Source organism: Cryptomeria japonica, chromosome 3 (genome assembly GCF_030272615.1).
Source record: "Cryptomeria japonica chromosome 3, Sugi_1.0, whole genome shotgun sequence".
NCBI classification, from domain to species: domain Eukaryota; kingdom Viridiplantae; phylum Streptophyta; class Pinopsida; order Cupressales; family Cupressaceae; genus Cryptomeria; species Cryptomeria japonica.
Window position 1 is genome coordinate 141,279,570 of NC_081407.1, and position 19,922 is coordinate 141,299,491.

At 36.0% G+C, this 19,922-nt stretch overlaps 1 protein-coding gene across 1 annotated transcript in view; it reads left to right on the top strand.

Moving 5' to 3' along the window:
- Positions 1 to 508: 508 nt before the first annotated feature.
- LOC131027350 (calcineurin B-like protein 3) overlaps positions 509 to 19,922 on the top strand; it is a 252,230-nt gene continuing 232,816 nt past the window's right edge. Inside the window, exon 1 of the mRNA XM_057957385.2 lies at positions 509 to 868. Within this exon, the coding sequence (XP_057813368.1) occupies positions 820 to 868 (49 nt within the window). The 5' untranslated portion in view covers positions 509 to 819. The remainder of the gene's footprint in view (positions 869 to 19,922) is intronic.

Sequence of the window (19,922 nt, forward strand, 5' to 3'; positions counted from 1 at the left end):
TCTCTGAGCTCCTAAAGATAAGACCTCACCCTTCCAATCCCTCACACTGATCCCTACCCCCGAAGGTCCCGGGTTGCCTTTAGAGGCCCCATCAAAGTTCACTTTCCACCATCCCTCCATAGGTCTCTCCCCCTCAACATTAAAATAACCTTTGTTGGTTTGAACCCAACTAAGCCCATTAACGAACCTTAAAGATACAATTATTATAATTATGTAAATTAATTAATTATAATTTAATGATTAAAAAATATAATATGTAAAATTTTAATTTCAATTTGATACATTCTTTTTGACAAAACTTCTACAACATAAATCTAAATTTTATTTTTATTGACACATGAAAATACATCTCCTGTTTTTAAAAAACTCTAACATTAATAAGTGCCATATAAAAATGTACTATTGAACTTTTGACTAAATGAAATCTATTTTCATATCTTCAATAAAAGAGGAACCAATAATTAGAATCTTAGAATAGTACTTGTGGTTATCATAAGGGGCCATCAATAAGGTTTGAATATTTTCAAAACTTTTGCTACCCTTAAATTTGATAGATCATTCTGGTAATCAATGCGTTCAAATCATTAAATTCGAAATGCCTCAACCGATTCCCTCAAATAAATGAGCTAGATTCCAAAAGATCGTGACAAGTTTAGAATGTAAACGCAAATAATCAACATGAACTTTTACCTGGAGTTACTCGAGGGGAAGTAACTCCCAATGCCTTGATAGATTAAGGAAGGAAGAAGAGGGTTTGTTCATCACAGCATATATGTAGCTTAAGAGCTTACAGTGGAACCATGGCGATGCCACTTTTATATGTTATACCGGGTGATCAAGTGGGTGCAATACAATTCTCATAAAACAGGTATCCGAAAGTCACAAATTCCCATATTAACTAAATCGATCAATATGATTCAAGCATATGGTTGATTACCGCAGCTTCTTACATTAAATTCCAGTAAATAGTTATGCTTAATATTGGGTCTTGGAATATTTCTTTGAATTCAACATCATAATGAAATTGCATTCTGAATCCAATCCCCTATTTAAGGCTAGTCATAACTTATTAAGCCATTCATAGTTTTGCATGCGGGTCTTTGTTTTTAAATGAATCAGAGCTGAGTTCGAGTAGTTGCTGACTCAAATGTATTAAAATCTATACTAGATAACATTTCACCCTGCCCAAATGTTATCGATTAGATATTGGTTGCTTCCTTCTGATATTTTTATTGAGGTTCACTTTTCACTAGCTCGGAAAATATGTTTTTATGGATACACTATAGGAATTCCTTGAATTTTTTCAAATTACATCTCTTTGCCCTTGGAAGAACTAGTTAGAATAATGCAGTTTGAAGCTGCAAGAAGTGGATTAAAGGGTGTTTAAACTCATTGTAATTCATATGGTGGTGGGAATTCTGAGACTTAACACATAGAGTATTGGGAAAAAGCTGTGATAAAATACTTTTGTAAATTCCATCAACATTTTCATATCGCACTGTGCGATCCATCATGAGGATGAAGATGCCTATGTAAAACTGCTTTATCACAGGTTTTCCAGAAGTGTTTTTCTATGATAACCGGTTGTTTATTAAGCTAAAGACTGTATATGACAACGGGTAAAATAGAATATGAGGCAAAGCATGTAGATGAAATTACATCTGGTACATGACCGTATGCATAATAGAATATAACAACTGCAATTGAAGTGAAGAAGAGAAGGTTCAAGAGGATATGTGATTAGAATATATGTGCCACCCACCGCTGTCCCCAAATTTGGGTTCATGGTTCCCTTGTCCCTGAAACCCGTCCTTGATAGACCCTGTCTCCCATCTCCGAAACTCTGTGGAACAATTGTTTTTAATGGGAAAAAGAGCGGAGCAATAATTCAAGTATGCTTAACTTGAATCGAACTCTGCATGAAGCTCTGTGAGGCAAATGAGAATGATGAAATCTCCACGGTTTCTTTGTACTTAAAATTTATATCAAATGGCCATAGAATGGTTGAATAGCATACTGAAACAATTTTAGAAGCAAATATGTAGAATTCGAATTGAGTTCTAGAGTGTCATGCCCCCTGATCGCAGTCGTTGTAAACTGGGATCACAACTTTTATATCAGTCAAACCCAGGCAATTAAAATAAATAGGGCCGACCTAGGGTTTAAGGGCAAACAATAAAGATGATCACTAAATGAATATGGGCCGACCTCCTTGACCTGGGTGTTCAAATAGGGCATGCAAAATAAAACAGTTTCCTCTCCTATAATTGGCAACCACCTTTTGAAAAGGGAATTTAAATAATAAAAATATAATTTATTAATTTATTTGCTGCTGGTTTACCTCACTGAGGAGGCATGACCGTTAGGTGAGGAGGTGCATGTGAATTGTATAAATAGAGGTCTTTGGGAGGACAAAATATAAGGAATTATAAGAATATTTCTGAGTGTAAGAAGAGCAGAATTAAAAGTCTACTGCAGCAAAATTGTATGAAATATTTGAACAGATTTATGAGACTCGGTTGATCTCATTTTCTGAAAGTAACAGGGCTGACCAAGGAATTTAATTGCAACTAATCATTAAAAGAGAGGCCGACAGGGCTAATAGAGGGACAGTGTTTCAAGTTGAGGAGGCACCTCCGTTGGGAGGGACATCACCATGAGCGAGGGAGGCGACCCTTCACCCCAGTGGCTATATAAGTTGGATTTTCCTTGGAAAGAGGGAAAAACAACAGCATCGAAGAAGATTGGAGTTCTTATAAAGTGAGCAAATCAGATTCAGACCTTTACTACTCCCATCCGCTGTGGATAAAATATAGTGTGATCTGGAAAAGGGACATTACATAGAGTTTTGAATTGAACAGCCATACCATAGGTGTTGCATGTCATGTGGCCTGCCATTAATTGTGACATCTCCTGCGGCACCTATTGACCTAGCAGCTATGCATGGTGTTGCATTGGCATTGGCAGAATAGTGAATGTCTTTTGTTGATTGTTTAATTTCTTGCAAAATTATGGTGTTTGTTCTAAACTCATATGTACCATTTTATGGGATTTTTTAGGGTTAATCTATTTCTCTACTTCCAAGAAAGAAATCTGCATGAAGAAGAATAGTTTATAAAGTATGCCTTGCAAAGTATTACAAATTTAAAATAGAAGTACCACCAGACAACATATAAAGCACTAGTAGAACTGACTTTTCAAGGTCAATATAAGGCACCCAATAGTACATAACAGAAAAATTGCCGATTAGGACTCAGCTGTGCTTAATCCAAGTCAACAGTGATCAATATTACTAGGTTCAAATTTGCCTGCCTGTTACATCCATTTGTCACTGTTCTCTGAGTGATCACCATTGGTTGAGGCTCTTCAAAGTTATCTCTTATGCTGGCTGTAACATGCTAAAAATTTAAAGGAAACATTTATTCAAAAATGTAACTAACTGAAACGAATGTAACCGTTGCAAATATAGCCGTTAACATAATCATTGCAAAGTAACATAAAGGATGAGATTTTTTTTTTTTTTAAAGATAACAATAACTGAAAGTATTTCCATAGATCTAAACTAAACATAAACGTAAGATAAGGAAATAATTAACATTAAATTAATTGAAAGAGCAAGGGTTTAGAAGGTACTTTTCATTTGATGCTGACTTTTGAACTTCACAACTTTATCTAGATACCAGTGAGGAGGGAAAGTATCATTGGGGCGCTTTTCCGCCCAACCACGGACTGCTTAGTCCCCCGTGCCATATCCAACTGAATTGGCCCGGCCCTTCGCAGGAAGGTAACAGGAAGATGAACTCAATGCCATCTAAACTAAAGATAATCCTACACAAATCCCTAGTCGGCCATACCCTATAGGTTTCCCTTAACTGGTATGACCTCTGACTAGATTGTGTATGTGGATAACATACTGGTTGACATTTACAGAAGTATCGTCTCCATCTTTGGGGTTTTTCTAGGTTATTGCAAACACGCTAAAACATGAAGTCAATTGTTTAACATCCTGCTAGGTTGGAATGAATTCCTGTAGGTAACCAAGTCCTCAAATCTATCTCTAGGCTACTGCATTCTAACTCTATGAGGCCCATTGGCTGCCATACATGTTTGGACTCAAGCTTTCCTTGTTGTTCAACAAACTCGAGATGACTTATACTCTAAGAATGAAACCTTTCTTGACAAACCTTACGTTAATTTAATACGAAAATTCATACTTGTGCCCTTGAGCTAGCAACCTGGTCTTTCATGGGAACAAGGATGAATCCAAGCTTAATGAATATGTAGAAATCACTGACCTTCTTCTTTTCATGACCCAAAGTTCTGTACAAATATACCAGCCTGGAGTACAATAGTTGAATAGTTCGTAATCTGCACAGTCTCAATGCTATTTACACAAGGAAAGTAGCCCATACTCGGCCTTTATTAACTGGCATCTGCCATTAAGTTACAAATGATTAACAAACGATGCCCTTTTTGCCCATAAAGGTTACATGAATCGCAATCGTCATTAGTTCACCACAGATTGGCATATTTGATTTTATCGGTTGGTACTTTACCTTATCCTGAGGTTAAAGACCTTATTTTATTTAGATAAAAATTGTTCCCTTCTAATTTCATTGAAGCATGGTTAAAACTGAATTACTTCCTTAGTGAGGGAAAGATGAGATAGACAACAGATTGCCAGCACCCCCATCAATATTAGTTTCTATGTTTTGTGCATATTGAGAGCATTCGTGCTACTACTATACTGTTAGAAAAACTATTAATATTGTTTGAATGTCCCTTCATTAAGGTTGAGGAGCTATGTATTTCTATATTGAAAGATCCCTGATGGATCCCTTTTCTGATCTGCTGTAATTTTTATTTAATAAACTAGGTTTTTTTTTGTAATTTCCTGGTGATCTTATAGAATAGACAGAAGTGCAGAAAGGGGGTTTGTTTCTTTTTGTTTTGGAGTTTTGAAGATATATATATAAAGAAATAGTAAACAATAAGAGTGCGAAATAAGAATGGAAACAATGTTCATAAATTAGAACACTTACAATCTAAAATACTACAACTCGTACCAGGACAATAATCTGATTTCCTTGTATTCCAGCAATTATCATTTACCAATTTGGAGCTGCTACAAAATGAATTGACCAGCAATGAATAAGCAAGATACAATATGCAGATTTCCAGCTCTTCACACCAGCAACAAACCAAACGTGGACAGCAAGGAAGAATGACGCCACCACAACTCCCAAATGGCTGCAGCTGTAGTCACGTGCCAGCTGAATAAGGTTAGCTGCCTTGATGAAACCCTTTGAATGCAATCTGAATCCTCTGCAATCAATAGCGCACCCAATCTCTGTCAACTAATGCCCAACACCCTGAAGTATCTACTGACAAACTACTGCTGGGGGCTACGTCCTAGCCAGTATCCAACCTGGGGTTTGCGTCCCAGATGAAGAATCGCTCTACCAGAGCAAATTCGCAAGAAGCAAGTTTTGAATGTGTAAAAGATATGCAAGAGTTAGGTCACAACTTCCTTATAACACCTTTCCACTTAGCTCGAACCCTAAAAGTGACTCAATGGGGCGTTTAGGGTTAAAATGTTATATTTCTCATTTTAAGTTGCCAAGTGTATAGAAAAACGACCTTTTTTCAAATATAAAGAAATCCGTTCACCGAAAGGATCTGAGTCAAAAGAGAAATATTTAGAAAAGTCCAAGACCTTTCCAACGAGCTATTACACCAAGGGATACGCATCCAGATGAGGCCAAAAACCCCTTATTACTCCAAAATGGCTATAAACATAGCCTTATTTAAATAATAAAAGCTAACTTAGGAAATATTAAAAATATAACCCAAATAGCTACAAAATGCTCAAATGACACCACAAACCAGAAAGTCAACCTGCCACCTGTCTGTGACTGAAGTCGGAAATCAAGGATCCACTGGCAGTCTCATCCCTAAAATCTAGGGATGCTCCTAGAAACTAGGTAACAAACCCAAATCCTCTAAAACTGAACCCAAAGAATAATCTCAAGGAGACCCAACCCTGGGTATGGTCATAACCTCCTAAATAGTAGGGATATCCTCCATAAATGTAGGAACTATCTCCTAAAAATAAGGAACTGCTCCAAACTAATCAACTACTGCTAGAACACCAAGTCCCAGACATTGTATAACCACACTGAGTCTCTATCCATCGCTGTCAACCTACAAGACCCCATAATAAGCTGACTCACATGTCTATGCTAGACAGAGCTAAAGAGGGGACATGACATATACATAGGACTATTAGCTTAAAAAAAACGTTATAAGCTCCCTTGCCTATCAACCCCTTTCTCACTAAGGTAATATTTACTAAAAGACTAAGTGCTCCCATAATGTTTATTATGCCCATCTGCATTTATGAGCTCTGAAATACTATTCTAGTTAGACGTTTCTTACCAAGCTGAAGATAACTTAACCATCTTGATCGACGCTCTGGTATGAGGACCTCTTTCGGCCCAATGGTATCCAATAGCTGCAATTACACTTGCGAGTGAAATCATAATTACACCCTTCTTGACTGCGATAAGTCTAGGTTCAAGGGAGTTCAACTGGACTCAGAAGGGAACTAAGGCCAAACTTATGTTTAGCATTCATTTGTTATCAGTTATAGTACTCTAAAAATGTTATCATTAATTTCTCTCTCATTCAAGACTGCAATGACTTATGATGTTTCAACTGAATCCCTGGCTTGGGAAAAATTGGGGGCATAAGAGCCGCTAGATTGTACGCACAATTCTTAAGTACGGAATGTAACTTTGCTGGACATGTCTCTGCTGTCCTGGCATCTTGAGAGTGACCTCCCAATAGTGATGCTAACTGCATCAAGTACAATGGTGCTCTTCTACCCACTGCCTTCATAGGCTAGGGTATAGGTTAATTTCTTAAACTAGAGAGGTTAATCTTAATTAGATAATTTTAGCTTAGAGCTGTCTTGCCTTCTCAGTCTGAGAAAGTTCTGAATAACTTGATTAAGAGGCCAAATTCTTCTTTAAGTTGTCTCGGTTATGAACACCCTTTCATTGAATGGTATAAGTCTGCACCACTATGCTGGAATAGGCTTATTAGTACATGTTAGGGTACACATATATGGACACACGAGTACAAATACCTTTACATATACGTCAAGTATTACCAGTTATAAACCACACTGGTACATACTTGCCGGTATATGTCAAATTACGTGTGCAAATGTGCACCTGTACCCGCACCTTCACATGTACGATGAGTATTTTCGGGTGCCTAAGATTTACGGCTTAATTTACTTTTAAGCAAACCTAACAACTGCACTTATTCAAGGGTTATTAATATTAAATTTACTCAAATCCCAAGATGACTGCTGTTACAGTCATAGATTCCCATTAGTGAGAGTATATTTTTACTTCCGGGAATAGATATAAAGCTGATTCAAAAGTTTAATTATGAATTCCAGATAATTGTAGATTATCCACATATTTTATGAAGGAAACGGAGGTTCAGCTGTTCAAGAAGGGTTTCACAGTAGTTATAACAGAATTTAGGACATAATTTCCTTTTTATTTTGCCAACATTTAGAACCCTTTTTCCCAAAATTAGTAGAACAGATTCATAATTCTTTTGCTCACTTCATAAACCAGATTCTAAGAGATAGAAAGGAATTTTCCAGATATACGGCATATATACGTATTTATTTGCATATATATATATATATATCTATATATATACAAATACATACGTATACATACCATACATCTTCTCATGGAGATAACAAAAATAATACACCCCAAACTACATTAACCCTCTCCTTAAATTCCAGGAACAGAGTTAATACTGAATTTAATAGCAGAATAATGGCAGATGAAATACGTATATCTACTTTTCAATTTCAAACTACCAATAAACCCTAAACAAAATACATGGAATTACATCATGCTGGTTATCACTTTTTAAAACTGAAACAGTAACTAATATACATTATAAGAATGCAGAAGGGTTTCAAACCCATATGAAATTCCATGAAATTCTCTAAAACTCCCAGCAATTTACATACAATTGATATATTTATGCATTCCTCCCATTATATTTTCGAAATAAGAAAATAACGGTAAGAGAGAAGGGTAAAATCGCAGGTCTAAGAAGGTAACATGACCTGGTATGTCTTTAAGAAAATGAATCTCTGAATCAAGCTTCCCACACTGCAACCACAAGCTGGAATCACAGAAAAATACCAAGCAAACCCTTATTTCCTGCCGTAGAAGAAGAAAAATGTCTCCCGTTCTCTTTCTATAACGGTTTATATATTGCCAAACATGTGATTCTCCTTGGCGACGCCCTAAAACCAGGAGGAATTCCAAAACCTGCATCATGATTCACGTGATTGCAGCCCTCACGCATTCATCGTTTTCTTGGCTTCCTAAAGAAGCTCTCCCGTGAAAAAAAATATCTTCCTCCAAACGAAATAGAAGAAGTGTAGGTTTATTTAAAATAAAAACATTTAAGTCCTTTGAAATTTATTTTCAATTTATATCGCAACATAATGAAGTATTTTCTCTTTAACCTTTTGATTTTATTTCCTTCAAATGCCCGATACTCATGTATCAAGGATGGCGATATAACATGGTTTATTAAAAACTTATTTCCTTTTGACATTATTAAAAATATACCAAGCCAATCAACTAGCAACTTTAGGAGATATTAATTTCGTATCTCCCCCTCACATAACATTTACTTGATTATTGAGTTGCCAATTAAAGTTGGCAAAATAATAATTTATTTAATTAAAATAACCTTGCCATGCAAATTATTAATTGATTTAAATATACATATTTATATATATACGACCCATACATCCTATGTATACCTGACTGCGGAAGTACATATACAACCATGTATACGTACTTTCGTACCCAGGTATTCACATAAGATATATATGTAATATATATATTCATATACATAAATATATATATACAATAAAAAGAAACATTAGTCACAACTAAATTTGATTAATAATTAATGAAATAATTAATTAAATAATAATAATTATAATTAAAAATTACCTCGAGAAGTGACAAAACCTAGGGTTATGAACCCTAAATTCTTTGCACTGACCCTCTAGGTTACCTGGCGCAATGGTTAACAAGGTCTAACAAGGTGAACATAAGTTTACCTGACTCAGGTTAGGGTTTTTAGATGGCATTGAGTTTTTTTTGTTTCCTTTACCTCCCTACCTGATGATACTTTCCCTCCCTTCTCGGAGGCGACGAACTCCTGCACACACTTGGCCCAGTTCAATCAATTAGTTTGAAATCTTGTCGTAATTCTGACAATTCGAAAAATATTATTAACATAAATAAAACATCTTAAATATCATCATGATACATATCAAAACATCAATCTAACCGTTGTAAGTCATCATTTCACTGTACTGACACAAATACCATCTAGGGCATCATCACTCAGTTATAACATAAACATCTAGGGCACGATTAGCATCGCATAAATATTGCATAAAACAACTAGGGCATAAATGGGATGTAACACTGGCGACCTCATCAATCATCTCCTTAAGTCCTCTCTCAGTCTCAACCTCTGCTGCCCTTGAAAGAACTTCTCCATATCCAGAAGCTAGAAGGGCTTATTTGGCAAGAGTCAATTCTGAGTCTAGTTAAAGTGAACAACTAGAATCGGGAGCTACAATCATGTTCTCATCTGAAGACACTAGTGCAATCATCACCTTCTCCAACCACTTCCTTCTTAGCATATGCGCTATCATTTGGTCAACTCATTCTTTGTGAACCTTGGACACTGGTAACATTCTCTCAAGCATCTTCATATGCTATTTCCTTATCCTTTTTCTCAAGTATTAAGCATCGTGCCTCAATGATCTCTACATCCAAGGTTTACAAATGTTAAATCTTGATGTTGCAATGGATAGACTCAGTGAAATGTTGTGATTTGCTGTTCTCACAAAGGTACTTAAGCTTTTCACTTCTACAAAGCAGCTGGAACTTGAACACCTGATATAGCAATTTTAAGTGATGCTTTCCTCCTAAACTAACTTGAACTCTTCAAACAAAAGGACAAAAGGATAAGGGTTGGAGAATCTAATCTAAGACCTATTAACAATAATTATAATGAATAGAGAAATTCCTTATGGAACTATTTTCTGCAGTGAAGAAGTGTTGTCGATCAAGTGCTAACCAAGTCAACTCTCTCTCTCTCTCTCTCTCTCTCTCTCTCTCTCTCTCTCACAATTAGGTGAGGTCAGTCAGTTTTCAAGGCTTTCGAAATAATGATTTACATCTTTTGCTTGCAAACCTAGGGATGGAATGCTAAATTTGGCTAAGGCATTAAAATTTCCTTTGATTGCCTAGATCAGCAACTAAGGCATTGACAGTCACTTCCTTTGCTCTATGGCATTGACTGTCACTTCCTTTGACCTCATAGAAGCCCCGATCAACATAGAAAACCTTTTGATCAAGGATGAGCATTTGATGTTTTTGCAGCGATCCAATCCTTGCAATGGAGCAATTTGAACCGATCTATGATGATCACTTCGTTTGATCATCCCCTTTGGATGACAAGAAGTATGAGATGAGGTGTCAATCTGAGCATGGTAGGCAAGGAGGCTTGAGAGACAAGTCCCTTGGATGGAAATTTGACTAAGTATAGATCACTTCCTTTGACCTCTTAAAAGTCTGATTTTCTTCCTTTGCCCTCTCAAAAGTCCTAAAAATTTCCTTTGCCTCCTAGCTTCCTTTGACCCCTCAAAAGTCCGAATTTTTTCCTTTCCTCTCTAGGGATCACAAAATACTTCCTTTGCTAGTGATGTCTTTGAACCCTTCAAACACCGATCAGGCCTATAATGCATTTCATTTTGACTCCTTAGAGGTCTGATTTGGACATAAAAAAGTTGTTTTGTAGGTTAATTGATGATGATGCTTTGATAGTAAAATGGAAGAGCTTAAGCGAATAGAGCAAGAGTCTTGGATGTTTCTTGTGCCTTGTCACCAATACAACCTTTCCTTGGCTCGTAGACATGAATGATTGACATAAGGTTTGGGCTGAAGATTGAATCAAAGAAGATTTTGATGAGAGCGAGCTGGAGATAGCAATTTAAGATGACTTCCATTGCTACTTCAAAAGTCCGATTTTCTTCCATTGCTACTTCAAAAGTCCCATTTTCTTCCATTGCTACTTCAATAGTATGAAATACTTCCATTGCCACTTAAGAAGTATGAAACACTTCCTTTGAGACTGCAAAAGTCCGAAATACTTCCATTGACACCTAAAAAGTACGGAATTCTTCCTTTGCTATTCAAAAAGTCTGTAATTCTTCCTATGGATCATGTTGAGCAACGATAAAGAGTGAAGATCATTAGTGCCAAGGGTATGATTTTTAAGTTTGAAGGAAAATGTTCAATTATGCAAGCAAGTCGGCCTATATAGGAGATAAGATACATCCTTTCATTTGATGCCTATATAAGGAGACTATTTCAAAAGCATTGATCCATCATTCAAAACAATCAAGTTGGTAAAATCTGATCTGCACTTCAAGAACAGGCGAATTTCATTTCAAGGCAGAGATTTTGGAAAAGAACTCTGATTTACACCGCATAAGGCAACGATTTGACAACTATTTTGATCATTGCATTTAATCAAAATACTCCTTAAGAGGGCAATTTTAATCAAGAGAAGGTTTCAAGATCAAATTAAAGGCAGTTGTATTCATTTTGGAAGGAAACCAGGACAGAATTTGATGAAAATTCACATAGCATTAGACCAGAAGTAACTTGAAAATCAGAGATGCAAGTCTAATCCACAAATCAGACTTAAGATAGTCATTTCCAAGATTAATGTTTTCTTTGTTCTTGCAGTTCTAATACAACATGAAGAAGTCAAAACCCCAAAGTATAAAGGAAGGATCATTCAATCATACCAAGGCAGATCAGCATTGATGAGGAGTTTATCATATTCAAGGGTTCATCAAATATCAAAGATCAACATCAAAAGTTAATATGGAGGTGAACAACATCAGCATGAGGAGCTTAGGTTCAGCAACAAATCAGCATCAAGGCAAGGTAGGCAAGCAAGGGTAGAAGGTTGACTTGACCGTGATAGTGCCATCATCATCACACCAAGCTTTGAGATGTTGAGTATCAAGAGATATTTCTAGAGGCATCAACACTCCTTCATGACAACGTATCAAATCTATCAAGTCTACCAAGTAGATCGAGGTGGCATCCTTGTCATCACTAACCAATCAAAGGGTTCTACATCAGCATGTCCAAATGCAATGTACATGACTCATCCATGGAGACACAAACTTCGAGATACCTAACCTCATATTCTATTGGTTCACATTCAATATTGAACCTAAATTTAATTTTCTCATTGGCCAAAGGGAGTTGTTGTAACAAACCCTAATTAGGGTTTTCATCTTGTAATCTCGGCCATTGACCACTCATTGTAAAGAGCTATCTATTAAGGCTCAATTTTTCTCATTTGTAAGGTTAATAGTAGGTTAGTAGTCTAGAAATAGTTAACAGTTCAAGAATAGTTGATAGATGTTAGAAGTTAGAAGCTAGAATAGAGTAGGAGGAGAAGAGATTGTTGCTAAGGCTTGTAAATGAATATACCCTTTTCATTGAAGATATGGTGAAATGTGTTATTTTAGTAAGTTACATGGTTTCTACTTCTCATTTGCTTTCATGTTGATTAGATGAATGAAAGGAACTGTGAATGATTTATGATGAAATTCATATATCCATACCACTAGCGATTTGCTGATTGTAAGTAAGTTTGCCTTGTGTGGTTAACCTGGAATTCTTAATGAGCTTTACTTCAATTGCTATTCACACTTTGATATGCATTGCCTTGATGGTATCTTTGTTGCCGATAGTGATTAGAACATCATGTGCCTACCTTAGGAGATTGCACTAGCTTTGTGGAGTTGTTCGTTGATGGCAAAGCAAAGCTTAGTTGAATTTCATCCAATTGTTCATTGTCTCTTGCATTCTTAGGATTAGATTAGACTCCGTGAACCCTATCTCTTTTGCTCTTTTATTTTCCAAGCAAATGGTTAGAATCTAAGTTCCAACAACATCCAAACATTCAACATTCAATTATTCAACGTAAGTTCCCTTGGGTTACCAACATTCACATCAACCATTTAGCTTATCTACGAGTCAAGACTTGACAGTAGAAACCTTGGAGTTGTCTCATTTGATCGCCAACCATAGCATTTGAGAGACTTTATTCAAGAGAGGATAAGATAATTTGGTATTTTACTCTGTGTTTGAAGTGCATAAAAAACACATCAACACATACCACTAGAAACAAGAATGTTACTGCTTGTAACTTAATAACAGTTTTGATCTAATCTGATCGATGGTGATATCACTGGAGGCTTTTGATTCCTTTCCTTTATATCTCTCAATGTGAGGGAGAGATCACACCTCTTCATCATGTTTGCCCTTTGGCAAGAGACACACCCTTTCACCATTAGCACCCTTTGAAAGGGACACAACCTTTCACAATCAGAATTGTGCTTCTTTTTTAAATCAGATCTAGACTTTTGATTCCCAAATTATCCCCCTCAAATGAGGTCGTCTTCTCCCTTTTATATCTCATGTTTGAGGGAGTCACTACTTTTCATTTCATGTCTTTTGACCATTCATTAACTTAATTAAATTTTAATTATCTTTTATATTTTAATTTAATTTTTAATATTTTAATTTTATTATTAAATTCTATTTCAAAGTGGGGACATTACAGTTTGCCCCACCCAAGATTGCTTGTCTTCAAGCAATGATCATGGAGTGTTCAAAATGACTTCCAATATGTAATGGCTTTGGAAACACACATGGAATAAACATGCTGGAAACACATCAAGCATGCACAAAACATGGAGCATACACATGGAATAAACATGCTGGAAACACATCAAGCATGCACAAAACATGGAGCATACACATGGATATATGCAAACATGTAGCATACACACAAATACATGTATTGTTAGATTCCTTCTTATTGACTAGAATGATTCATTGATTCATGTTTACCTTACAGGATGGCAGGATCAAAGCTTTGATACGACTTGTAATGTCCCCTATTAAGAGGCTGTCAATTCCTAAAGAGCAACATACATTACTACTTATTATGCTACATTAATTACATATTAAATAACTATGGTTGCTTATACTGCAACTGATATTGCCCTTATTCGAGCTCTAATCTTAAATCCTTCTAATTCTCAACCTTGGATGGGGATTTGCTTGTCTAGGGCGTGATGACACCACCTCCTTAATGTAGTCCAGATTTCAAGAACATTAGTCCATTCACCCTCGGGGCTCATAATGCAGCCTAGATTCAAAGATCAGCAGTCCATTCACCCTTGGGGCTCATCTATTTTTGGGATGGATTTACCCCGCCTCTCCCTAACAACACCATGCCTCTCCTTGGGGAAGAATTAGAATTTGTTAAGAGCTTGGGTTTGTAAGTACACTAACTTCTAATGTATATGAAATTAAGTATGACTGTTGCACATATTGTGATCTATATTAATATTACTATTAATTCTGCATAAGAGCATTATTAGGCTTCATATATTAAGCATAATTATTAAGGACATCCCCATGCATACCACCAGGAACAAGGATGTTATTGCTTGTAACTTAATAACACTTCTGATTTGATCTGATTGATGGTGATATCAATGGAGGCTTTTGAGTCCTTTCCTTTATATCTCTCAATGTGAGGGAGAGATCACACCTCTTCATCATGTATGCCCTTTGGCAAGAGACACACCCTTTCACCATTAGCACCCTTTGAAAGAGTGCAACTCTTCATTATTTCTGCTCTTTGAAAGGGACACAACCTTTCACAATCAGATCTGCACTTCTTATTTAAATCAGATCTGCACTTCTGATTCCCAAATTTCCCCCCTCAAATGAGGTTCTCTTCTCCCTTTAATATCTCATGTTTGAGGGAGTCACAACTTTTCATTTCATGTCTTTTGATCATTCATTAACTTAAATTAAATTTTAATTATATTCTTTAATATTTTAATTTTATTATTAAATTCTATTTCAAAGGGGGGACATCACAAATACCCAATACTGGCACAATCCAAATGAACATCCAAAATCAAACTATTACCAAAATGAGGTTCAAACTAACCATACATTGCAATTTGCAATCAACAAACTACAAATGGTATGAACCAAGAATTTATCAAATATCTCCACATTTTTCCATTAAAATCAATGAACTTTAACTAAAACTTGAGAAGTAGAAACCATGCAAAATGATGAAACAACACACAAAGATCTGCCATATCTTCAATGAAAATTATGTATTTATGCCAGCATAGTATTGGCAACAATTTCTAATCTCCTCTCCTACTACTACTACTACCAACTTCTACTTGCTAGAGAACTATTAACCCTTACGTAAAGGCCAAGCCTTATATAGACTTTGAGTGACAAAATGAAGGGCCTAGATTGACTCTAAATCAATGGCCAAGATAATTTAATAAAACTCTAAGGTGGGGTTAGTTATAACTACCACCTCTTACATTTAATGCCATCCAATGAGGAAATTACACAATGTTGAATGCACTTCCTTTAGAGAAAGGACCAATGAAAAATGAGTTGTAACATTATATTTAATGTCATTCCACATGTCGATTTCCTTATTTGCAGTAGTCAAGTTCGATGAATTTGGACATGTTGACCTTGGATTATTTGATTAGCGGAGATGAGTATGGTGCAGGAGCACCTAATAGGTCTTTATGCCTTAGTGAGGCCATGATACAATATTTTAAGGTTTTTGAGTTCATGTGATGTAACAAGGCCAATCATGAACATTCTTGATGTAATAAGTGTCTTTGAAGTCATTAGAAGGTGTTTTTGAGTCATGTTGAAGTCATATAGTCAATATTGTTAAAAATTGTCAAAAGTTGTCATTATGTTGAAAATGAGTGTCAATGGGTCAAATATGTTGTTTTATGATATGCAAGGGTCTTTGTGGCCTATTTGGACCTATTTGAGTCATTATTGGGGCATGGGAGTCATAGATTAAGTCTAGATGCAATTTGGGGCAAAATTGTCAAAATTGACAAAAGAGTTGTCAAACAACTTTTGAGTTTGTAAGGGTAATTATGTGTTTGTTGTTAAAATGAGTTGTAAAGGTGGTTATAACCGTGTGGAGGCATGGAAGGCACTATAAAAGCCTTGTACACGTTTGGAGATGACTGTTTGGTGGATGTAATAAACAAAATATCAATAAAGTTGTGAATTTTCTGCACTTGCTTGCATTTCTTAGGCATGACAGTCTGAAAACAAGTGTTTTTCTTATTCAAAACTCATCTATCTGCATTCTAAAGAATTTGGCAATGATAGAGGGGTGAATACTGAGTATTCTTGTTTTTGTTTCATTTCTTTTCATCAAGTTTTGAGGGAGTTCTCTTAATTTTTGTAAAAATTAGTCAAAACCCTGCCCTAGGGTTTGCTGAGACATTATAAAATGTAAATAGCCTCTATTCCACGTGATCAAGGGCCAAAAATTTGTGGAATGGAGGGCAAATATATGTATTTTAGTTTCCTTTTTGTTGCAGGGATTCATACATGATTTTGGCACGTGCAAACAAAGAGAAAGTTGACTGAAATTGTGTCTCAGTCTGGGACAGCAGTGTGTTGGAGGAGTTTTGGTTGGACAAAGTACATTGAGAGACCTTGGAAGGTCAAGTGAGAGTTGTGGAGAGTGTGTTAGGGTTCCCTTGATGTGGAACAAGTGTTGTCAAGTTGGGAAAACAATCCAAATGCACAAACTTATTGACTATCCTAAAATTGCTAGTGGCTGTCCTAGTTTGACAATTTAACAAGAACTTGTGTTTATGAGTTTGAATGCTGGTTGGTTTTGTAGTTGGAGTTGGTGAGTGTTTGGGTAGACCCTATTGAGTCTTTAGAAGCCTTTGGAGGCATTGACAAGTGGAAAATAAACCTTAATATATGACTGTCCTAAACATGTTGTTGGCTATCCTAAACATGTTGTTGACTGTCCTAAAAACAGTGAACCCTCAATGAACATTGTTTTGTCATTTAGGGGGGTTGGGTGGGTAGAGAGAATCCAAAGTGAACATGTCGATAAGGCTTTTAAGATTGACAAGGGAGTTATGTGTTTGTGAGGATTACTTGTGGCAAGTTGTGAAGTTGGGAACTAGTGGGAAGTGGGAGTCCTAATTGGGGCAGCCTTGGTTGTGTGAGTACAAAGGAGACTAATGGTGTTTAAATGCTATGGAGTATGGTTTGAGGTTTAAGAGAGTTGAGTATGCATGGAGGAATGTGTGTGTGGTTGGATAAGGGATTGAGAAGCTTGGGTGAGTTTTGGGCTATTGTAGCCTTGTGAGTGGAACAAGAGCCTTGTGAGTGAATCTGTGAAGGTATGGGAGACTTAGTAGCTATTGGTTAGGTAAGTTGGGAGAAAGAAATCTCACTAATGTGGTTTTGGTGAGGATGCTTTGCATCAGAGTTGGTGCTATTAGAATATTTAATTATATTTTAGTCACCTATATTTAGCTCCTTGTTTAATGGTCATTTAGCTTTTTAGTTAATTAGCTTTTAAGCTTGTCCAAGGGGTTGAGCTTAACTGGCTAAAACACTGGGTTCTCAGTGTGGAGACCCAAGTTCAACTCCCAATAGGGACATCTGAAGTGAAATTCTAAGCTGTGACTCTTGGTCTTCCATAGGATGGGGAAGGTCTTGGGGTCAATCTAATGGAACTCTAAGCTGTGATTCTTGGCCTTCTATAGGATGAGAAGGTCTTGGGGTCAATCTAATCAAACATAATAATAATAATAATTCAAAGATATGTAATGGGGATGGGGCCCCCTACTGTGTCCCCACTGGTTCATAGCTCCAATCAAAAGCTATTCAGGCTTCGGCCAATTACCAATCAAAAAAAAAAAAAAAAAAAAAAAATAAAAAATTAGCTTTTAAGCTTTATTTAGCATTTAGCTTTTTCTATTTAGTTAATTAGCTTTTAAGCTTTATTTAGCGTTTAACTTTTTAGTAGTTCACTTTAAACGACTTGTTCTTAATTTAGAACGTCGTCCTTGTAATCTCTTTATATACGCTTGTATATTGTTGAATAGATTATCCGATTATTGAATCATTCATTCAATTTATTTTTCATGGTATCAGAGCGGGTTGATGGGATTTTTTAAAATTTGGCGAATTTTTTAATAAAAAATTCATGGCCTTCTTTCTGGAATATTTTCCAAATATTTTTTATTGTTTTTTAATAAAAAAATGATTTTGCTTTTTTGAAGGCTTTTTGAGGGTTTGAGGGTTTCTGGTTTGTGGGCTTCTTTGTGCTGGGCAGCAGTTCATATTTTTTTAGGGTTCTGGAGATTTTTGGGCTTGCAACCTGGAGGCTTTTTTTTGCAAATTGAAAATTTTCCTAGGGTTTTTGTAATTTTTGACTAGGGTTTTGACCCTTCAGTTCAAGTCAAAATTTTATTCTGGTTGCAGATTCTTGGTGGGTTTTTCGAGACCTCAATTCGGTCATCGTCATATTTTTCTGGGTGCATAGTTTTTCGTGCATCAATTTTTGAGCCATCGGATCTACATTCTGATTTCAGATTCTTGGTGGGTTTTTCGAGAGTTTTTCTAGGTTGGTCTCATATTTTTCTGGGTGCCTCGTTTTTCTTGCCTCAAATTTTGTGCCAACGAATTTTCCTTGGAATTTAAAAACAGTCAGCGATTTTTGCTAATTCTGTGGACGTCGAGAATTTTGGTGTCTTCTGGGCACCATTTATGTTGTACATCCGACCTAGGGTTTTTGCCCCTATTTTTTTTTTTTTTTGCATTTTTTTGGGAAAAAATCGTCAATATTTTTCTGGTTTTTTAACAAAATAAACAGAGGTATTTTTTATTTTCTACAAATTATTATTTTTTTCTGATTATTTTTAGGAAAAATTTCAGGTTTTAAGTTTGCGGAAATTTTTTAATTTCTGGTTTCTTCCAAACCTTGAAATTCGCACCTTGGAATTCGTGCCAGAATTCTTCTCCAAAGGTTTCACAACACCTGGAAACAATGCATGTTCACGATATCTGAATATCGTTGCCTTGATCAGATTGATTTAGGTCAGACCTCGTCCTACAGGTCCCAAGGTTTTCACATTTTTTTTCCTCAAAAATTGTTCGCAAGGTTTAGAATTTTTTCCTTAAAAATTATTATTTGTCATTTGCAAAGCTTGCATGTTTTTTTGATTTTTCGCCATAAAAAATCATGGGAGGGTTTTGCTTGATTTTTTTCTCAAAAATCAGGGTTTTACCACGTGATGTCTGGTATTTTACCACGTGATGTTGTCTGGTGTTTTCCTGCATGATGTTTGATGTTTTACCGCATGATGTTTGGTGTCTTACCACGTGGTGTTTTGTGTCTTGCCATGCGAAGTTTCAGGGTTTTGTTTGATTTTTTCCACAAAAATCGTTTCAAGGGTTTTTACCATTTTTTTCCACAAAAATGATGATTTGTATCTTCAGTTTTGGAGGGTTTGCCAATTTTTCCTCAAATTCATGGTTTCAGGTTTCAAATTGGTTACCCAACGTCAGGTTGGATGGATTCTGGTATTCTTGGTCATTAACACTTTTTAGATCCAGGGAGGGTCTCCACCGCAACAAAGTGTTCTTTTCATCTGTGATCAAAAGACCTGCAGTGTCTTCTGTAGGGTAGTTAGTAGGTAGAATGACCATTAAGGGAGTGTATTAGAATATTTAATTATATTTTAGTTACCTATATTTAGTTCTTTGTTTAATGGTCATTTAGCTTTTTAGTTAATTAACTTTTAAGCTTTATTTAGCATTTAGCTTTTTCTTTTTAGTTAATTAGCTTTT